Source organism: Puntigrus tetrazona, chromosome 17, assembly GCF_018831695.1.
Source record: "Puntigrus tetrazona isolate hp1 chromosome 17, ASM1883169v1, whole genome shotgun sequence".
In the NCBI taxonomy this organism is placed as follows: Eukaryota; Metazoa; Chordata; class Actinopteri; order Cypriniformes; family Cyprinidae; genus Puntigrus; species Puntigrus tetrazona.
In genome coordinates, this window is record NC_056715.1 from 16,192,895 (window position 1) to 16,210,445 (window position 17,551).

General features: G+C 39.5%; 1 protein-coding gene across 1 annotated transcript in view; it reads right to left on the reverse strand.

The window, feature by feature from the left end:
* The window catches only part of LOC122362009 (cysteine-rich motor neuron 1 protein-like), an 89,493-nt gene extending 74,773 nt beyond the window's left edge, over positions 1-14,720 (reverse strand). Inside the window, 2 exon segments of the mRNA XM_043263248.1 lie at positions 2,266-2,439; positions 13,500-14,720. Of these exon segments, the coding sequence (XP_043119183.1) occupies positions 2,266-2,439; positions 13,500-13,797 (472 nt within the window). The 5' untranslated portion in view covers positions 13,798-14,720.
* Between the last annotated feature and the right edge of the window lie 2,831 nt (positions 14,721-17,551).

The following is a 17,551-nucleotide window of genomic DNA, read 5'->3' on the forward strand; positions in this document are numbered from 1 at the left end:
ATTACGGCGACGGCTCCACTTCTGTGTGACAGAAGCAATTGTTTAATGTAAAATCAATAAAATCTCACAATGTCTGCTGACTCTACACACAAAAGATGGCCAGGTTGATGAATCACGACAGTAATGTTTTTCTTATGCAAATGATAACTGCTGAGCGCATACCATTACAACACTGCAAAACATGTGCTTTGGCCCACGCTCCTCACGGCACTGAACGCAAACAGATGTATGAGGAGATTGGAGGAAAAACAACTTTACGCAACAGCCAGAAAACCCATCACATTCTCAAGCAACAAAAACCGTATTCGGTAGGCCAGCTAGGTGGGTAGTATCTCTACACAAAACTTTTATTATTGAACTTGCTTTGGACTAGCGTGAACAAAACAACTGCATGACCAAAGCATGTCTTCAGATATGAAGGACTAAAACACTTAAACAAATATAATACTGTAGAATTCATTTCAACTTCAGTTCGAAAGTCAAAATTGTAAATGTAAAATAACTTTTTTTAGTAAAAACGTAGGCACCTCATACAGCAGGTATGAATCCCATAAAACACAAGTCATTGCAATATATATATATATATTTCATGTTAATATTATCAGATATGTTGAGGGTAAGGTTTAATAAAGATGGCACGCTATTATTACAAAACTGCCAAAATACAAACAACAACCGATGTAATAAATCTCTTTCGGAAAAAAAACTGAGCACATTTTTAGCCCCACTCTCTGGACATTTCGCTTTGAAACTTGCAATGAGCAATGTAATATCATTTTGCTGAAATTCTGCCACAGGCACGTTTTTTTTCCCAATGAGCAAGGAGTTGGATTTCCGTGGTTGTCAGTCGTTACCAGGGTGGTCCAAGTTAAGCCCACCACCAATGACATATATTTTTTAGCAGGGTATTGCTTAGTCTAAGTCTACAAAAACATTTTTCTGTTTCATCAACTTAGCTAATAACCAACTAATAACAACTAATAAAAAAAAGACATCAAAATGATTGACAACAACAACAAGCTACTCATCAAGAGAATTAAGTAACTATTAGACAAAACATTTCTAGTAAATTGACAACTCTACCCACAGACAAGCAAAACAACATCCCAGACTAGACACAACATCACAATAAACAAGTGACAATTGCAACAACTCAACAGCACTAGTCAAAACAACATGACAAGCACCTATTAGTAAAACAAAACAGGGGGTAAACCTTCAAAAATAGCCACCGCCTGCTTCAAGGATGACGGAAAGCACACCTGCCGCAATAAAACAACAAGCCCTGCACCCGTTGCCAGGACCGTTGTGATAACAAGCATGTATTTTTATGTTTAATTGCCAGTGTGCCACCAGCTCAGACTCAACGCGAGGCACGCTCAGAGAATGTGAGCAAGTATCCATCAGGGACTGCATTTTTCAACGCAACATTTGCATTCTGATAGCTCTAAAAGGAAACTTATCAGCCTCAAGTAAATCAGCTTGTTTGTTTGCTTAATCACAGGCTTCTAAAAAAAACTTGTCATATAAGCAAAATGCCTCTTTTTATATTTATACCCCACCCTTTAGAAAAAAATTGAACTTAGAACAAAGAACCATGTAAAAGAAAAAAAAAACATGGCTCCAGGGATTTCGAATACGCTGGTTATGCAGATAGTTATGCAGTTGCTTAGGAAAGGCAAAAGTTTTTTATAAACAAGTATTTGTTTAAGGTTTGTATTTATAGGGGAAATTTGAACAAGACACGGAAATATCTGCATAAAAATAAATGACCTACTGCACATTTGCACAGAAAACCGAACCGCATTGACTGTCAGTGACAGTTGTATTAATATGCATTAATTTAAATTAATTCACAGGTTAAATCATCCCTTCAGTGATGCCAAAAATTAACACTTAGGTTATTTTTGGATTCTCTCAAAACTAATAAGGAAGCTAATTCCAGTTAGCAAAGAAAATTATAGACAATTAAAAAGAATTAATGTCAGAAGAACTCATCAAATTCTTGATATATTTACTAACTTGCGAGTTTAACCTTGCAACAATTGTACAGGGACTCGTTATAACGGCTGTTTTTGAGTGTGCTTGCAAAATCAAGCAATATACGGTTCAAACACATATTTTAAAGATGAAACCCATCAAGGACGCATTAAACAGCATGATGACATTATGACTACTGCAGAAAGATATGAGCATGCATGTACAGGTTTTACGCTAGAAGTAGACAGAGAGAAAAGATAATGAGAATGCAGAAATAAGAGGTACCTTCAATCTTCTGCAGGGCTGTCTGACAGGCTTCCTGGCTACCAAACTCAAATGGGTTGTTGCATGTTCGTACACTGTCACATTCACACTTCCCATCAATGATGTTACAGCCCGTAACCAGGTTTTCATTGCATGGCTCAAAGCCCAAGAGCTGGTCGTCATCCCAGTTTTCATCTGAGCGAAAATGAAAGAGACACACATCAATGAGGACGCCACAGAAACAGAAATTCATAGTAATAAATTACCAGATCAAACAGAGCAACCAGATATAAAAAAATTCTGAATCATCCCGATATATTTTTACGGTATCATTAAAATTGCGGGTTCCCCAAAGCCAACAGGTCTGGCGATGCTGGAGTAATAAGGCTACTGTATGCTAGAGAGGAGCACATGGCTAATTACGTGTGCGTTTGAGGTCCAAGGGGTATCGTAGAACTCGGAAATAAGAGAGAAACGTAGGCTTGTTACAAAGGATTACGCGGTTCCTACGTTCCTAGCCTCTCACGACTTACACGGTAGATAAATGGTGGCAGAGAGCAGCACATTTTCAAAATAAGAATGACCTCGACCCTGAAGACGCTTCTATCTGCCAGCAACATTATGAAGTCTTATTTGCAGTGCAAACACACATTGCTGATACAAGAGCTGGTATTTCAGCCCACTGCGTGTTCACCTTATCGGTGCGCATGCATGTTTGTGTGCTTAGGACGGATGAATACACTCAGGATGGGGGTTAGCTGATAGACAGAATAGTTATATTAAAAAAGACATTTAATAAAAACTGTATGTATATCAATTTTTTGAGGATTAGTAAGATTTTTTAAGTTTTAAGTTTCTTATGCTTATCAAGGCTCCATGCATCTGCTGAAATAAAGAAAAAAACAGTAATACTGTAAAATATTTTTTACTTTATTATAGAGACCAGCTCTCACAATTAACTAGCATGCCCATTATTAACATATTGGCTTTTACTAGTATTTACAAAGCACATATTCTCCATGACCATATTACATCATAGAACAACTAGCTTACTATTAATAAACAGCAAATTAGGAAATTAAAAAATAAAGTGTGACCTAATTTTTAGTTTTTCTATATCAATATACATATATAACATTTATCTATTCTCATGATGCAAAGCAAAATTTTCATTGGCCATTAGTCTAATCTTCAGTGTCACATGATTCTGCAGAAATCATTATAATATGCTGATTTATTATCAGTGTTGTGCAGCTTATTTTTTTAGAACCTGTGATACATTTTTTAAAGTTTCTTTGATAAATAAAAAGTAAAAAAGAACAGCAGTTATAGAAGCATTTAAATAATTTTAAATGAAAATTTATTTAATTGAAATTAATATTTCATATTTGTAATATGTATACAATTAAAAATGTTTCTTATTCATTATAAAATTATAATATATATATATAAAATTATTTTCTATGCAAGACTTCAGTAACATAAATGACAACTGAGTCAAGTCAATTAATCAGTCCAAAAACACAGATTTACTTGCATATACATCAAGCAGCCCCAGTGCATACTAAGTACCAGCGCATGCATGCAGATGCATCTGCATGCATGTAATTTGTGTCTCTTGGTCTCAGAGGAATGCAACCCGCTTGCCAATAAATAACGGTCCTTGCGAATCTATGAGCAATTCGGCTGTTGAGTCAGAAGCGTTTCTGCAGAAACCTGCCTCATACTGCAAGAATAACCTACGATTTGATTTAGCAAAAATGAGACTACATGAACTACAAAATGACTTTGTTTTGTATCCATAACCTTTCAGCCCCTGGGTGGGTCATTTGAAATACTCAGAGGATAAACAAGTCATTGAAAAATGGAAAAACACTCGTCTGTTTGTTGTAGCGTCAGTCATTTGTTCAGCTACCGGTGCACAGCTGCACACTTGCGGCCCAAATTTTCGTCATCTGGATATTATGGGAGCGATTGCAGGTGTACGGCACAACACCCATACCGTGGGCCGAAAGAACACAAGCCTATCCCTATCCCTGTCTATAGGGGACTGTGCGTATGTGTGAGCTTGTGATCTCCTAACAATCAAGGACTGGAAGCTGATGTTCCAAAGCCCCTGCGCTTGTTGTTTTCACCAAAGCCACAGGGGTGAAGTCCCCAAATAGCTGCTGTCAACAGCTGATTCTCCGGTAACTAAGCATGGCTCTCCAGACTGGCTCTGGGTCGTTTAGCTGGGTTGAGTCTCTTGCCAAACAAGGGTTGTCTGTAGCTTGGCGTAGGGTTTACATGATAAACATGTCGTGGCGGTCTGAACCACACGCCGGGATTCGGCCTGGAGTGTTCACAGACAGAGTTGCCTTGAAGACCTCCTGGGAAGTTCCTACTTACGAGTTCGGAAATCATAATTACGACGTGATGTGCATTCAAGCGATTTCAGTCACAGAAAAACTGATACACTGTCATATTTCTTTATCTATTTCCCACAATGTTTTTAGTGCTAATGCAACAAAATTAATGTATATTCATTGATTTGCTGTGTATTTTAAGCCATGCACAATGAATGATGACAAAGTTCAGCCCAATATTAATCAATAATTTCAATTATAGTTTTAATATAATCAGAGTCAATTATTGTGCTGAGTTGATAACCCTAGTACAATGTAATTGTTGAGCAAACATTGACAATTACTACTTCAATCATGACTAATTTGCTCATATCATGAGTCTTTAATTGACATGCCCCCAAAACCCAACAAAGAAAATCTGTGCTCAATAAAATATAATTTCCCACTGGAAATTACAACATTGCGGAGGCAATGTATGTTCTGAAAATACAATCAATCAGACACAACTTTACAGCTGGATTACTGTATTGTATTCCCCAAACTGTAAGAACTATCTTAGAGACTTTAAATTCACCCAAACCAGCCAAAATAACCATTTTAACTCGCAATATAATGTAAATAGTGGGTTTTTTTTTTTGGTAACACTTTATTTTAAGCACCACTTCTCACTTTATTAACTAGCATGCATATTACTAACGTATTGGATGTTTATCAGTACTTACCAGGAACATATTAATGACCATTTTCTAGATCCCTTAACCCTAGACAATGCCTAAACCTAACAACTAGTTGTGCTGTTAAACATACATGCCATTATATTTAAATATTTTTTTAGATATATGCTGTATGCGTGTGTCTTTATATATGCATAATAAATATACACAGTACACACAAATCTATTACGTAAACAAAAACTTTTATTTTGGATGCGATTAATCGTGATTATTTGTTTAACTGCATTAAAAACTAACCTTAATAACTATTAACAAGAAGCAAGTTATTTAGTTTTATAGAGGGAAAATATGTTCCCTAATTTACGCTGTTACCATTTTTTTTGTTTAATTTCTATATTGTGATGCACATCAAAGCTTATAAGTTATCAAAAAAGAAAAAATGCAGGGGCTTATCAAATGTTAATTAGTTGAAGGTAGATCTAAATTACAAGCTTGTAAAACAGGGGCGGAATTTAAGCCGAATTAAATGACTGGAGAAGACACCGGAAGGATGAGTTGTGATATTTTGATTAAATTATGAGCTCAGGGTGGATTTCCACTCGATGCCAACTTTAACGTATCATCGCGCTCTCTGTTTGAAGCACGCCTCAGATTAATGCGGTCAAGGATGGGAGTTATAACAATAACAGTTTTAGAAAGTGTGACTGCTCTTATTACATTCTCTTTGGGATTCCATTCGACTTGTATTAAAACGCTATCTCTCGCGTTGCCTAATATAGATCGTCTGGTAGACAAAAAAAGCGGCTAAAACAATGTGGAATCACAAAAACTGGAGGAACAAAATGAGCCCGCATTCAACACAGCGTTTCTTCATAAACAAACACAGTGAAGAGTGTTGTTTTGCTGATACCAAGACGCGATACCAAATCGCTGCTCGTCCTCAGCTTGCTGATACACGGCCTTCCTGCTGTACTCTGCAGTGGCACCTGGTTGTTATCAAGGCAGGAGTCCTTCCTGAAGCAAGAGATGCTTGCTAATTTGCAAACAAACCAATTAATTACTGTGCCGGAAAAAGACAGGATTTTTAACACCCAAGTTGTTACATGCTATTCCGCAACTTACACAACAAACAGAGGACAGGAAGACAAATATGCTCAGAATCAATGTAAATGCGGTTAAGGCCCGTTTACATCAAGCTAAATGACGATAAAGATAACTATAAAGATAACGATATTGCACTGCCACTTTTTTCTCAAAATTCCAATCACGCTTGCGAATTCATAAGAACTCGTAAAATCGATGTTTTCTCAGGAGATTGAGCCGAAACAGCTATTTAGGTTTCAGAGCTGACTCCATTCAAGAATGTTCACAATCCAACCAATTCCTGTTGCTTTTTCCTCATTAAATACCCCAATAAATATGTTACGTTACCGAAGCAAATCGGCCGCAAAGCCCATTCAGAGTTGACTTCAGCAACAGAGGACTATTTTTGCTGAAGTGATACAGTCTGTGTCCTCTGTTCATTGTTCAAACACGGACCCCCTTGTGACACCAACTCTCCAGTCCCTGAATTATAACCCCCGAAAAGTCCCGCCGGCCCCTGCGCAGCACCCCTTGAGAACACTTAGTACTCTGAGGAGCAGGAGAGAGACTTCAGGGAAGTGCGTGACAGGGAGGCTGCCGAAAGGGGGTACACATTTCCGCTTGTCTTCACTGACTACACCAGACAACCGGTTTTCTCTCAACAAATTTCAGCCTGCCTGTGCTGTCCCTTTTTGTGAAAAAGAAGAAAAACATGGGCAGAAACATGCACTTTGGCTGGCAGCGATGCTCTGCTTTGATGAAATACTTCACCCCCAAGATTCTGTCACCGGTTACTCACCCTCACCATGTTACAGGTATTACTGTTCTGTTACATTCACATTTATCCAAAGCAGCTTAGGAAATAGCAACAAATACACGTAATTCATCATAAAGAGGCCAATAAAAGACAACATTTGAGACATCATTTAGGATAGTACAAGCTACATGGAGGCATTAGGAAAAGTGAAAGCATAGGGCTTCTGTTACAATTTACTCATCCTCACTATGTTACTCCAAACCTGTAGCACTGCTCTTAGCTTTTATTCCATATACAGTCATTACAAAGAATGGGGACTAGTGCTTCAAACGGGTCACCTGATTCAGATCATGAGTTAGTTCAACTCACTGACTCAACGATCCGTCCGTTAATGGCTCACTGGAGGAAGAATATCAATAAATAATGACTTTAATTTCAGTCTGTTTTTCAGAAGACTGGAAATACAACACACATTTTATGCGAGAGACATTATTAGGACATAAAACGTGATTTTTGCAGAAGGTTTGGAACAACATGAAGGAGAAGACTCTTGCGACTTAACATCTGCACGACTTCATCACACTTACACTAAAATAATAATATGATATTGCGGTTATTTCTCCGATATGTGGACGTGCGTTTCGTGAAATGAATGTACGGACAAAAACCGCTCTCGGAATTGTCTCTTTCATATATGAATCCTCTGAATCGCAAAGGATCTTGCGCGTCAAATGAATGGTTTCAGCTCTCTGCTTTTAAACCGCTCGCAATTAAAACCAACACATAAAATATCCCCCAATCATCATCATTTAGAGAACAGCTTACATTTTCGAAATCCTGCAGCGCTCCGACAATAAAAAGTGCGTACGTCTGCTCATACCCTGATGTGACACTCATTTTTTTTCCACGTTGAAAGCGGTTTTTGTAAATATGAGCGCTTTAAGCGTAGATTTAAGTGTAGACACGCACTGTGATCACATCTGAGCGTGTGCACATTTTATAAATGAGGCCCCTGGTAGCAGTACTTATTACTAATTACATTACTTTTTTATTGAAGGTAATGCATTGTTACTTTTGCATTACTTTTTGTCTCCTGGGAGAGGCTTGCTAATATATTTTTTTTAACAAAAATTCCATAAGTTGTATTTTTGCAGCTGTAAAGGCCCAATGAAATAGCCTAAGCCTGAAGGAATGGGGATGGGAGAGCTGTAAGTGAATAGATCGGAAAACAAAGTAACTTCCGTTTTAAAGAGTAACCTTCTTTTAAATTTGTAGGTAATGCATTACTTTGCAAGTAATCTGATTACATTACTTTCAACGCATTTCTCCCAGCACCGCCTGCTAGTGAGGAAAAATGAAACCATACTTATTAAAATTGAGTGGAACTGCTCGCATCTCTCTAACTTGGATTACTTAGTTTATTTGTGTCCTGAATTGCATTATGTTTCCCAGTCATCGCATAACCTTTGTTTAGATGTTTCACTTAGTGTTTTTGGCAAAGGAATGCCTTAGACAAAAAACAGTCCGCCTGACAGTGATTACGGCCAATGTGGAGCTGCTTTGTTAGCAGACAGAGTCCAGGGTTTGTATGGATGACATTAATAAGGGCAGGCACGCTTCATTCTGCAGGTGTTCCCTGCAAACAGATTGTGTATAATCACGTTCCATTCTTCCAGGTCTGAAGCCATTTAAATGATAAAGACCACTGCTTTTCTCCTAGTCAGGAAGATTATGATTTGAGCCCGGCGCTGTATTAACAGTAACGTGGTGCAGTCAGTTGGGGATACGAACTGTCGAGCTCAGGGCTCCGATTCCAGATGGTTGGACGGGGTGAAGCTTCAGTAAATACACTGGCACATAAATGGTCAGAGCGAGTATGTCAAAAATGTCAGCCATGCATGTTGTCATGGAGAAGGATGTCAGCCGCACAAATTAATCAATTATTTTCTTATAGCGCTGCAGGACTAGAGCGAGGTGAAGTGAATGTTGTTTCAGATTAAACAAACTATTTAACTACAAATTATTTTTATACAAATAAACATTTAATATTATATTACATAAACTGTGGAGTCAACTGATTCATCGTGATTAGTCGCATCCAAGATAAAAGGTTTATATTTGAAGTGTGTAACGTGTATATTTATTAGGTAAAAATGAACACATATATTCCAAATTATATAAAGACATATTTCATTACATACATACATAAGTATATATATATATATATATATATATATATATATATATATATATATATATATATATATATATATATATACCATATTATTCCTAAATATATACATGCATGAGGTTGTATTTATATATATAATAAATATACACATTAAACACACATATATGTTATGCAACAAAATGTTTACTTTGGATTTATCACGATTAATTGTTTCACAGCACTGATGCAGCATACTATATGAAATATGAATAAATATTTCTATTCAAAACTGATACAGAACCAACTACGCTTACTGAATAACTAAGAAACTGCGTGGTAATAATAATATTTTTTTTCAAGTTAAAGATTTTGTTTCTGGTTTCAAATTTCAGTTTCAGGGACAGTTCCCAGAATAATAAAAATTCTGTAAAAAAACGTAGTTGTTCTAAAACCTTCATGACCTTTTATTTATGTGTACGCTGAACGTGAAAGGCAGCGTTTTTTTAAAAGAAATTAATACAGAGTAAAAAAGGGTGAGCAAATGATCACAGTATTTTTATTTTCCACTATCCGCTTAAGAATTCACCAAATCTCCATTATTAGCAAGAACCATTCCATAAATAAATAAATAAGAAAGTGTTGTCAATATATTAAGCATTCTAAAAAACTGCATGCAAAATCTTTCAATTTCTAGATGCCTCAAGTTCAATTTAGATTCATTTCTGTCTCCATACTAGGTCTTCCGCTGACTGGCTTCATAAAAATAGAGCAATCTGTGCTTTACAAGGCACGTTTTTTTCTGACGCTAGTAAAATCTGTTATAATAATCAGAAAACCTGTAAAGCGGTTGTACAAGAAAACCACAATAAAGCAAAAATAATCGATAGAATAGTCAAAAATTTGTGCTTTGCAATGTTTCTTAAAAAAATCGATAAACAGTGAATTTAAAACACTGGGACTGCGTCTGAACTGATGAAATTGACGCAGTTCGAGCGAAGGTTGTATAAAAGTCTTTTCTTGTTAAGATAAGGCCCAAAGTAACTCTCAAGTAGAGCCGGCTTCACACAGGGACCCCTGACTGCTTTCTCTGAATAGAGAAGCGAGACATCATACATCACTTCCCGGGGAAAGCTCACCTGGAGGGTCCTGACACTAAACCCCCTGGGTGCTCCATGTGATGTGCTTGGTAAGCCCATCTCCAGAGAAGCCCGCGGGGCATTTCAAGACCATCATCTCAAATGTATGTGTTCACTGTAAACAGCCTGTCCAAAGTAATCTCACGCTTTGGAATGCACAGGAATTTATGGACTTGGACACGAAGTGCACGGTCAGTTCAAACAGAAAAACGCTTTTGTTGTTTTCTCCTCCGCCCCCATGGATCGCGGCGTTCGATTTAAAGGAACGGTTCACGTAAAAAAGAAAATTCTGTCATTCTGTTATTTACCAAGCATTTGTGTCGCGCCGAACCTAAATGCCTTTATTTCTTCTAGAGTTTATGTATGTAATGACTTATTTTTTTCTCTGCTCGGCTTCGGATGCGAGCCGCTTTATTGGTTCTTTTTTTTGAAGCCCCGGCTGTCAATCGCCTTCGTTTAATTGAAAACACAGCCAGAATATCCTTCAGAAATCCACCTTTTGTGTTATACAGAAGAAAGCGAGCAAGCCACACAGGTTCGGAATGAAATGAGGGTGCATAAATGATGACAGGATTTTCATTTTTTGGGTGAACTTTTCCTTTAAAGGCCAGCGCGGACCTTTGATGTCGCGTAACACAGAGAACTCTTAGATATTCATAATTCATGGTGACTCACGGCGGGCACGGTCTACATCAGATGCACTTTGGAGACTAATTCACAGTTAGGACCCTCTGAGGTCTTAGTTTGTTACGAGGTGAGGGTTAGCAGGTTGTGGCCTATACTGGCATTTGCTGCGCTCTCTCATCTGACTCATTTATCCGACAGCCGTGGCTGTGGCACTCAATGCCGCAGTGTTTTCTTGGCTGAATTACAGCAGATGTCACCCCGGCAGTTACATGTCAAACGGTCGAGACGCCTTCAATTTTCATAGCCAGCCATGCTGAAACCTGACCCGTGACATTGCAAAGCGTGTCCTCTGACCAAGCCGGTGTTCCAGCTCGGACTAGGCCTAACAAGCGACTAGGCTCTTCAGAGAAGAAAAGTAGACTTGGTACATCGTGCAGAAAACGTTACAGTCTGTTCGAAATCTGTCTAAATAGCTAATATGACAGTTTTGATCACTGCTGTTCCAGTTTTAGATCTCTAGGGTTATTTTCTGGTAGAGCTGCTTCATTAGTTTACAAAGCCTGCAAAAAGTTTCAGTAACGATTTACGGCTTTCATTGTTTCTTCAGCGAGCAGAAACACGAGCTAAAAAACAACGACAGGCCGATAAATTGGCTGATGTTTGACATTGACGGCGCCGTGAAGAGATAAAACTGCATTTCGACTGCGTAGAATAACCAACCTGTGTTTACGTTACTTGCTTATTTACGACAAACGGACGAACACAGATTTAAATGGGATTGAAACGTCAAATAAATCAGGTCCGGCTGTTTAGTCTCCAAAAACTACTGCGCAGGTTAACGCGTTTTCCAATTCTTTTATCTCAGAGGCAGAAAACCGAGTCTGAGTTTATTTAACAGCCATGGAGCTCTCGAGTATTTAATCAGGCAGGCGACGGACGCCAAACAACGTGCCCGAGAAGGGGCTTCGTAACCCGGGATTTATAAACACCCGTTCAAACTGAGATGCACTAAGCCAGGTTTAAGAACGTGAAGTGCAGAGAGAAAGCCCCTACGCTGAGCTAAGACGAACGCTTGACAGCGCAATTAACCGAATCAAGGTGAGGCGAGTAAAACACATCCCGGGAAGCAAAGCCTCATGACTTGAGGGTATTAGAAGCGCACGTCCCTCGACGGTCCGATGTCAAATACACTGGCTGAGGCGCAAGTGAAGTTGCATAGCAGACATTCCGATGAAAAACCAACAAGCCTCGGCGGAAAGAGCGAGGCTGGCACCGCGTCCAAAAACAGCACGGAATCCGTTAGCCATACCCCAAAGAAACGGAAAACCGACATGCTGCAAACACATTAAACCAGCGCGCCTCTCTTTCGCTCCGCTCCAGACGATGTACGGGGAAACGCGTTAACAGAAGCAACTCTGACATTCAGCCTCGCACCCACGGTATCCTCTCCATAACGGCTTTGCAATCACATCACGATATCTAACGAGAGCCGACAATGCTTCGTTTCTACTCGAATTAGCCGCAGTCATGACACTTAACGTACAGGAGTCGTTATTTTCTCTCAAAGCCGAGCTACCGTGGCGTTAACGTTTGAATCAACAACCCACTGTATCGCAGATTTAGCATACTTTACACTTTTATTTTCCCTTCCATATGGACAGATGCTGTGGCAAGCCGTTTATACATTTATTATCATTTATAAGCTAACGAGTAGTACGCATTTTTATGTTAGCCTGCAAGCAGCCCCATTAATTCAATACTCCGTCAGCGACGAATAAACTTTTTCAGGTGCGCTAGTATAAAAGATATAATGTTTTTTTTATTGGGATTCATTTTTGGTTTAGATACAGATTATTCGTTTCCAACTAGCATGTATTCTGGCGGCTATTCCACTTGATGGACTTTGCTATGTATCGTCTGTGTAGAACTACCAGCAACATTAAAGAACAACTAGTTACCACTGGAATACTAGTAAGAATGGTTACTAGTGGGATGAATACTGGTGTCACAAATACAATACATAAGACCTAGTGAATCTTGAATGTATGCTAGCGACTGTAATAGATTCTACTGCTACTACGAGCCGCCACTAACGTAAACAGAAGTGAATAATTCATATCTGACTTCCCAAATTCTGAGAAATACTTGCAAATTTGTTAGCAGCAAAAATATAATAGCCTACTTACTGGGATACGATCGGTAGTGATATTAAATAATTACTGAATTTAGCTGACTAGGCACTGTTTGAATAAACCAAGTAAAAAACAGTCAGTCAGTTTTACGAAATAAAGTGTTAAAGTGGCTTGCCAGAACACATCCGCTTTGGTTGAGTTTCCCCAATAAATACAGACAGAGGCAGAAGTGATGAGATTTATTTAATTCCTTTCACCGTCATTAGGCGCGAATGAAGCGACGAACACGGATGACAACTTCTCAAAGAGTGAAAGAAATGCGTATACAGACCTTCACAAACTCCAACCTCGTACTGCGTGATGGAACCGCCGTTTAACGGGGGTCTGATCACGCACCGGAGTCCGCGGTCGCAGGTCCCGTACAGACCGTAAACGCCTCCGCAGCTCTCGTTCTTCTGCTTGGCACAAACCGAGCAGCAGCCGCAGATCCCCAACACCACGGAGCCCGTGCAGTGCTTGGGCTCCTCGCATTTGGATTTATCACAGGGCAAACAAATGAGCGCCCGACCGTTCTTCGCGATCAACACCACAAGTTGGAAAATCAGCATGCATTTCATAAGAAGATACATCCTGGAGGAGGCCGTGAAGGAAAAGTGAAAAATATAGATATCCAACCCACCCCTGTCCCCCAAAAAAACTACACGACGGCGGAACGGATCCTCCGGCCAAAGCAACGAATAACGACTCTTGACGAGCGAGAAATGTTCCGTTCGGAAAGAAGCGTTTTCTTGTCGAACAGAACGATACGGCGTTCCTGGCGTCAAACTTTTGTTGAAGAAAGCCACCGAAAAGGCATCCCCTTCAAGCGAACGGCACCAGAAGAACTATCCCACGCTGTACAACCAGTGCATGGCTCGTGCGTCACGATTTCTGCGCTGTTCCGTCCAGTTTGTTTTCGCGTAGGAAAACTTTCCTCACGCGCCTCTTCCTTGGGAGTCTTTCGTGCGCGAGCCTGTCCTGCGTCTCTAACGCCAACGCGCGATGTTTTTCAGCAGTTCCCCGTCGAAGCGAACGCGGTCCTGCTATTTGATTCTTTTCTGTTGCTGCCAGCAGAGATTCATTCAGCCGTGCGAATAAACGTTTCCAGCTACCGCGTCCGTCTCATGTCTAGCGCTCGCGCTCGCTGCCGAGCGTTCAGCTCAGTCCCTCGCCGTGACCTCATAACGGAACCACTCCCATCTCGCATTACTTTGCTCCATTGGAGAGTTCGTTCGTTCCAGATATGAGACACAGGAAATGCTGGTAACACGACACGCTCAAACGCAGGGAGCCTGAGATATAGTTCCCGCTGGTGAAGGTGCACGTGTGGAATGTGGGGCCCGCATAACTTTGAAAGAATCTCGAGTTTGCGTGGCCGCGCACCTTCGGGACGATTTTGTTCAAAAAAAAGGATTGTTGTGTCTTGCTTTGCCCGTACATTGTTTCCTAACATCCAAACTATGTTTTATTTACACAGCAGGAGTGTTTACGCACGATATCGGTGAGACCGCCATGCTAAAAGAAATCTTCTCGTATAGCTAGTCATCCATGTTGTGAAATTCAGTGCATAAAAGAAAAACACAAGTTCAAAAATGGCACGGTTATACCAGAAACATTCATTAACCGTATTATGTAATTATGTTGTTTTCATACATAAGTAAATATTTAAAGCAATAATTAATATTACATATTCCTGGTCACAGTCAATGAGTATATTTTATTAAAAAAACGAGAATAAAATGCTTTCATCAAAATCTTTTTTGCAAAATGTAATAACTTGCTCTTTTTTTTATTCAGTTTGAGATTCTAAAACGCAAAAAGTTTATTTAAAAAATATAAAGGAAATAAATAAAATGTAAAAACGCGTTCAGATTAACCTAAGGATCCATCTTACTTTCTAATACGAATAAAATAAAGTATCACTAAAAGTACTTTCTGAATACTTCGGATTTATTTTTGATCAGCTATGTATTTTTTAAAATCAACCTCAAACGGAAAATTGCAGACATCTTTTATATTATGCATGCCCAAAAAAAACGTCTCTTCAAACGAGAAACGTTGGGTGGGACTTGAATTTGCCCGCTGGGAACTTATTGGCTCATGTGAGTGACAGGTTGCTGGAGGGGATGGATTATGGCCCGTTGTACACAACATCAGAGAAGACGTGTCATTGCAAGAGGAAGGGGACATTAAGATTTTTGATTAAAGATTACGAGGGCTCATGAATATTTTAGAAATAATGATGTGCATGGATAAATCTTTTATAATAAACGCTGCAATACTCCATAAAGCCCAAGAATCGTCCATTTTGATTTGGTGGTGACTCTAAATCACAATTGTACAAGCTATCTGCAGCATGCTTTATCTTACGTTCAACGCCCCACACCGAAGCTTTTCTCTGCAGAGTTATATCAGCGCTATCAGATGTCATAATCCTGTAGATGATGACTGATAAATGTGGTAAAAGCCAAGAACGGGGCCTCTCTCCTTGCCTTGAGAAACCATTTGTACAGCAATCTCTGAAGAAATCAGATATCTTTGGATTATATTTGCTGTTCTTTCATCTCCTCTCTTTTTACCGCGACGGTGTCCTGGCTTTGGGCGATAGCCAATTAGCAATAGCCTCTATTCAAGTTAGCTATGAATATCATTGCCAAGCACAAGATCAGAGGCTAGAGTTGGCGTCTAGATATAGTTTTAGGCTGTTTGGTTGCTGCTAAATGGATATGATTGCAGACACATTGCTTCTGTTAATTCTGTTCTCTATGCAGGACATGGCAGTCCCCAGAGGGCCTCGAACGCAACACATGAAGCCCTTTTGATGCGGAGATGCTGTTTTTATAGATCGATAAACCACTGTCTTGGTCACCCCCTTAAATTCTATTTATTTTCTTTCCTTCCTCTTTTCACATTTCAACTTTCAAGTTTTTTTTTGCCTATCCTCACTGGTGTTAGGTATTTCAGAGAGCATCTGAATGCAGCAATACCCAATAGTTTGTTCTCACACAGGCCTAGACTTTAACATCATTTCCTAAAAAGCAGTAAAACTGGTAGGGGTTCTAGGAGCCAATCGACACATAACTGTAAGAGTGTATATAATGTGAGATATCTTATAAACAATTCCCTTTAAACCAGTTTGCTTAAAACAATGTTTGACACATTGTTCCCTTCTGAGGAGACATTACTGTGGTGCATTCTAAAAGAGAAAATCCAAGAAGCAGGAGATTTCAACAAAAATCCCCACTTGCTCCAATTTAATCTGATTTCTGCCTACAAAACATACTATTACTGTTAACTATTAGCAGGTTTTTTTGTTTTTACTGGGTTTTTTAGAGCACAATTTTCTTTGGGACATTGACATTGTGAGGAGGAGTTAACTGGCCCGATGCTTCGGGTTGTTTTCATTTGGATGTGTCTAATTGTTTAATGATGTTAGGTGCTGGCTAATTGAACACCCACTGTTCCAGTACCACTGTTTGTTGTGAAAGTTCCTGGGGAAACTGCCACTGGTTTTCATGCACCCCATTGAATTAGCCCTGATGAGCCTGGTCTTATCAGCCATCTCCTTTCAGTCACAATATGACCCTCAGAAGTCCTCTCTCCAAACCGACAACATTATGTATGCCAAGGACGGTGAGGAATGCTCCCCAACGAAAGGTCCCTCATGCGCTCAGCATAATCTTGGTCATCAGCCCCACATATCGTGTTCAAATGAGGGTAGAAACGTCTTGGGAAACAGCTCATGTTTAGTCAAACCATCCCAATCCCATTTAGCAGGCCTTTAACAGCTGTAGCCATCAACAGCTCAAATACGTGAGTGGCATTCCCGCTGAGGAACAAAATTAGATTTTACATTAAAATGACTCCGTCTTTCGTAACTCAATTTCTCGACGTGTTTACCTGTCATGTCAAAATCGAACTCTGAACGACCACTGAGAGTCTACCTGCGGTGAAACAGACGTCTGTCAGCGACTAACGCCATTAATGCCACCTTTCTCAAAAACATCACCAGCACATTGACTCGGGACTCACCAGCCCTCTTTCAATAATCATTAAGTTCTTTTCTTTTGTCTCTCAGCCTCCTTGTGGTTTCCAGGTACTGAGTGACGGTTGGCTATTGTACGCCAGACAATGTCCTAGACAGCGCATTGTTTTTTTTTTTTTTTTTTTTTTTTGTAGCTCGGAGGACAGTCTTTGGCTGTATTGTGTTATATGTAAATTATAATCTCTGTGGCATCTCCTTTGTTGGAGCTGCTGTATTTAACGCAGATGATTTGATATCGTCTCCCAGCGGCGGCACTTGTGAGCCTGTATCAAATTCATAGAGGTCAGTGGGGGAAGAGA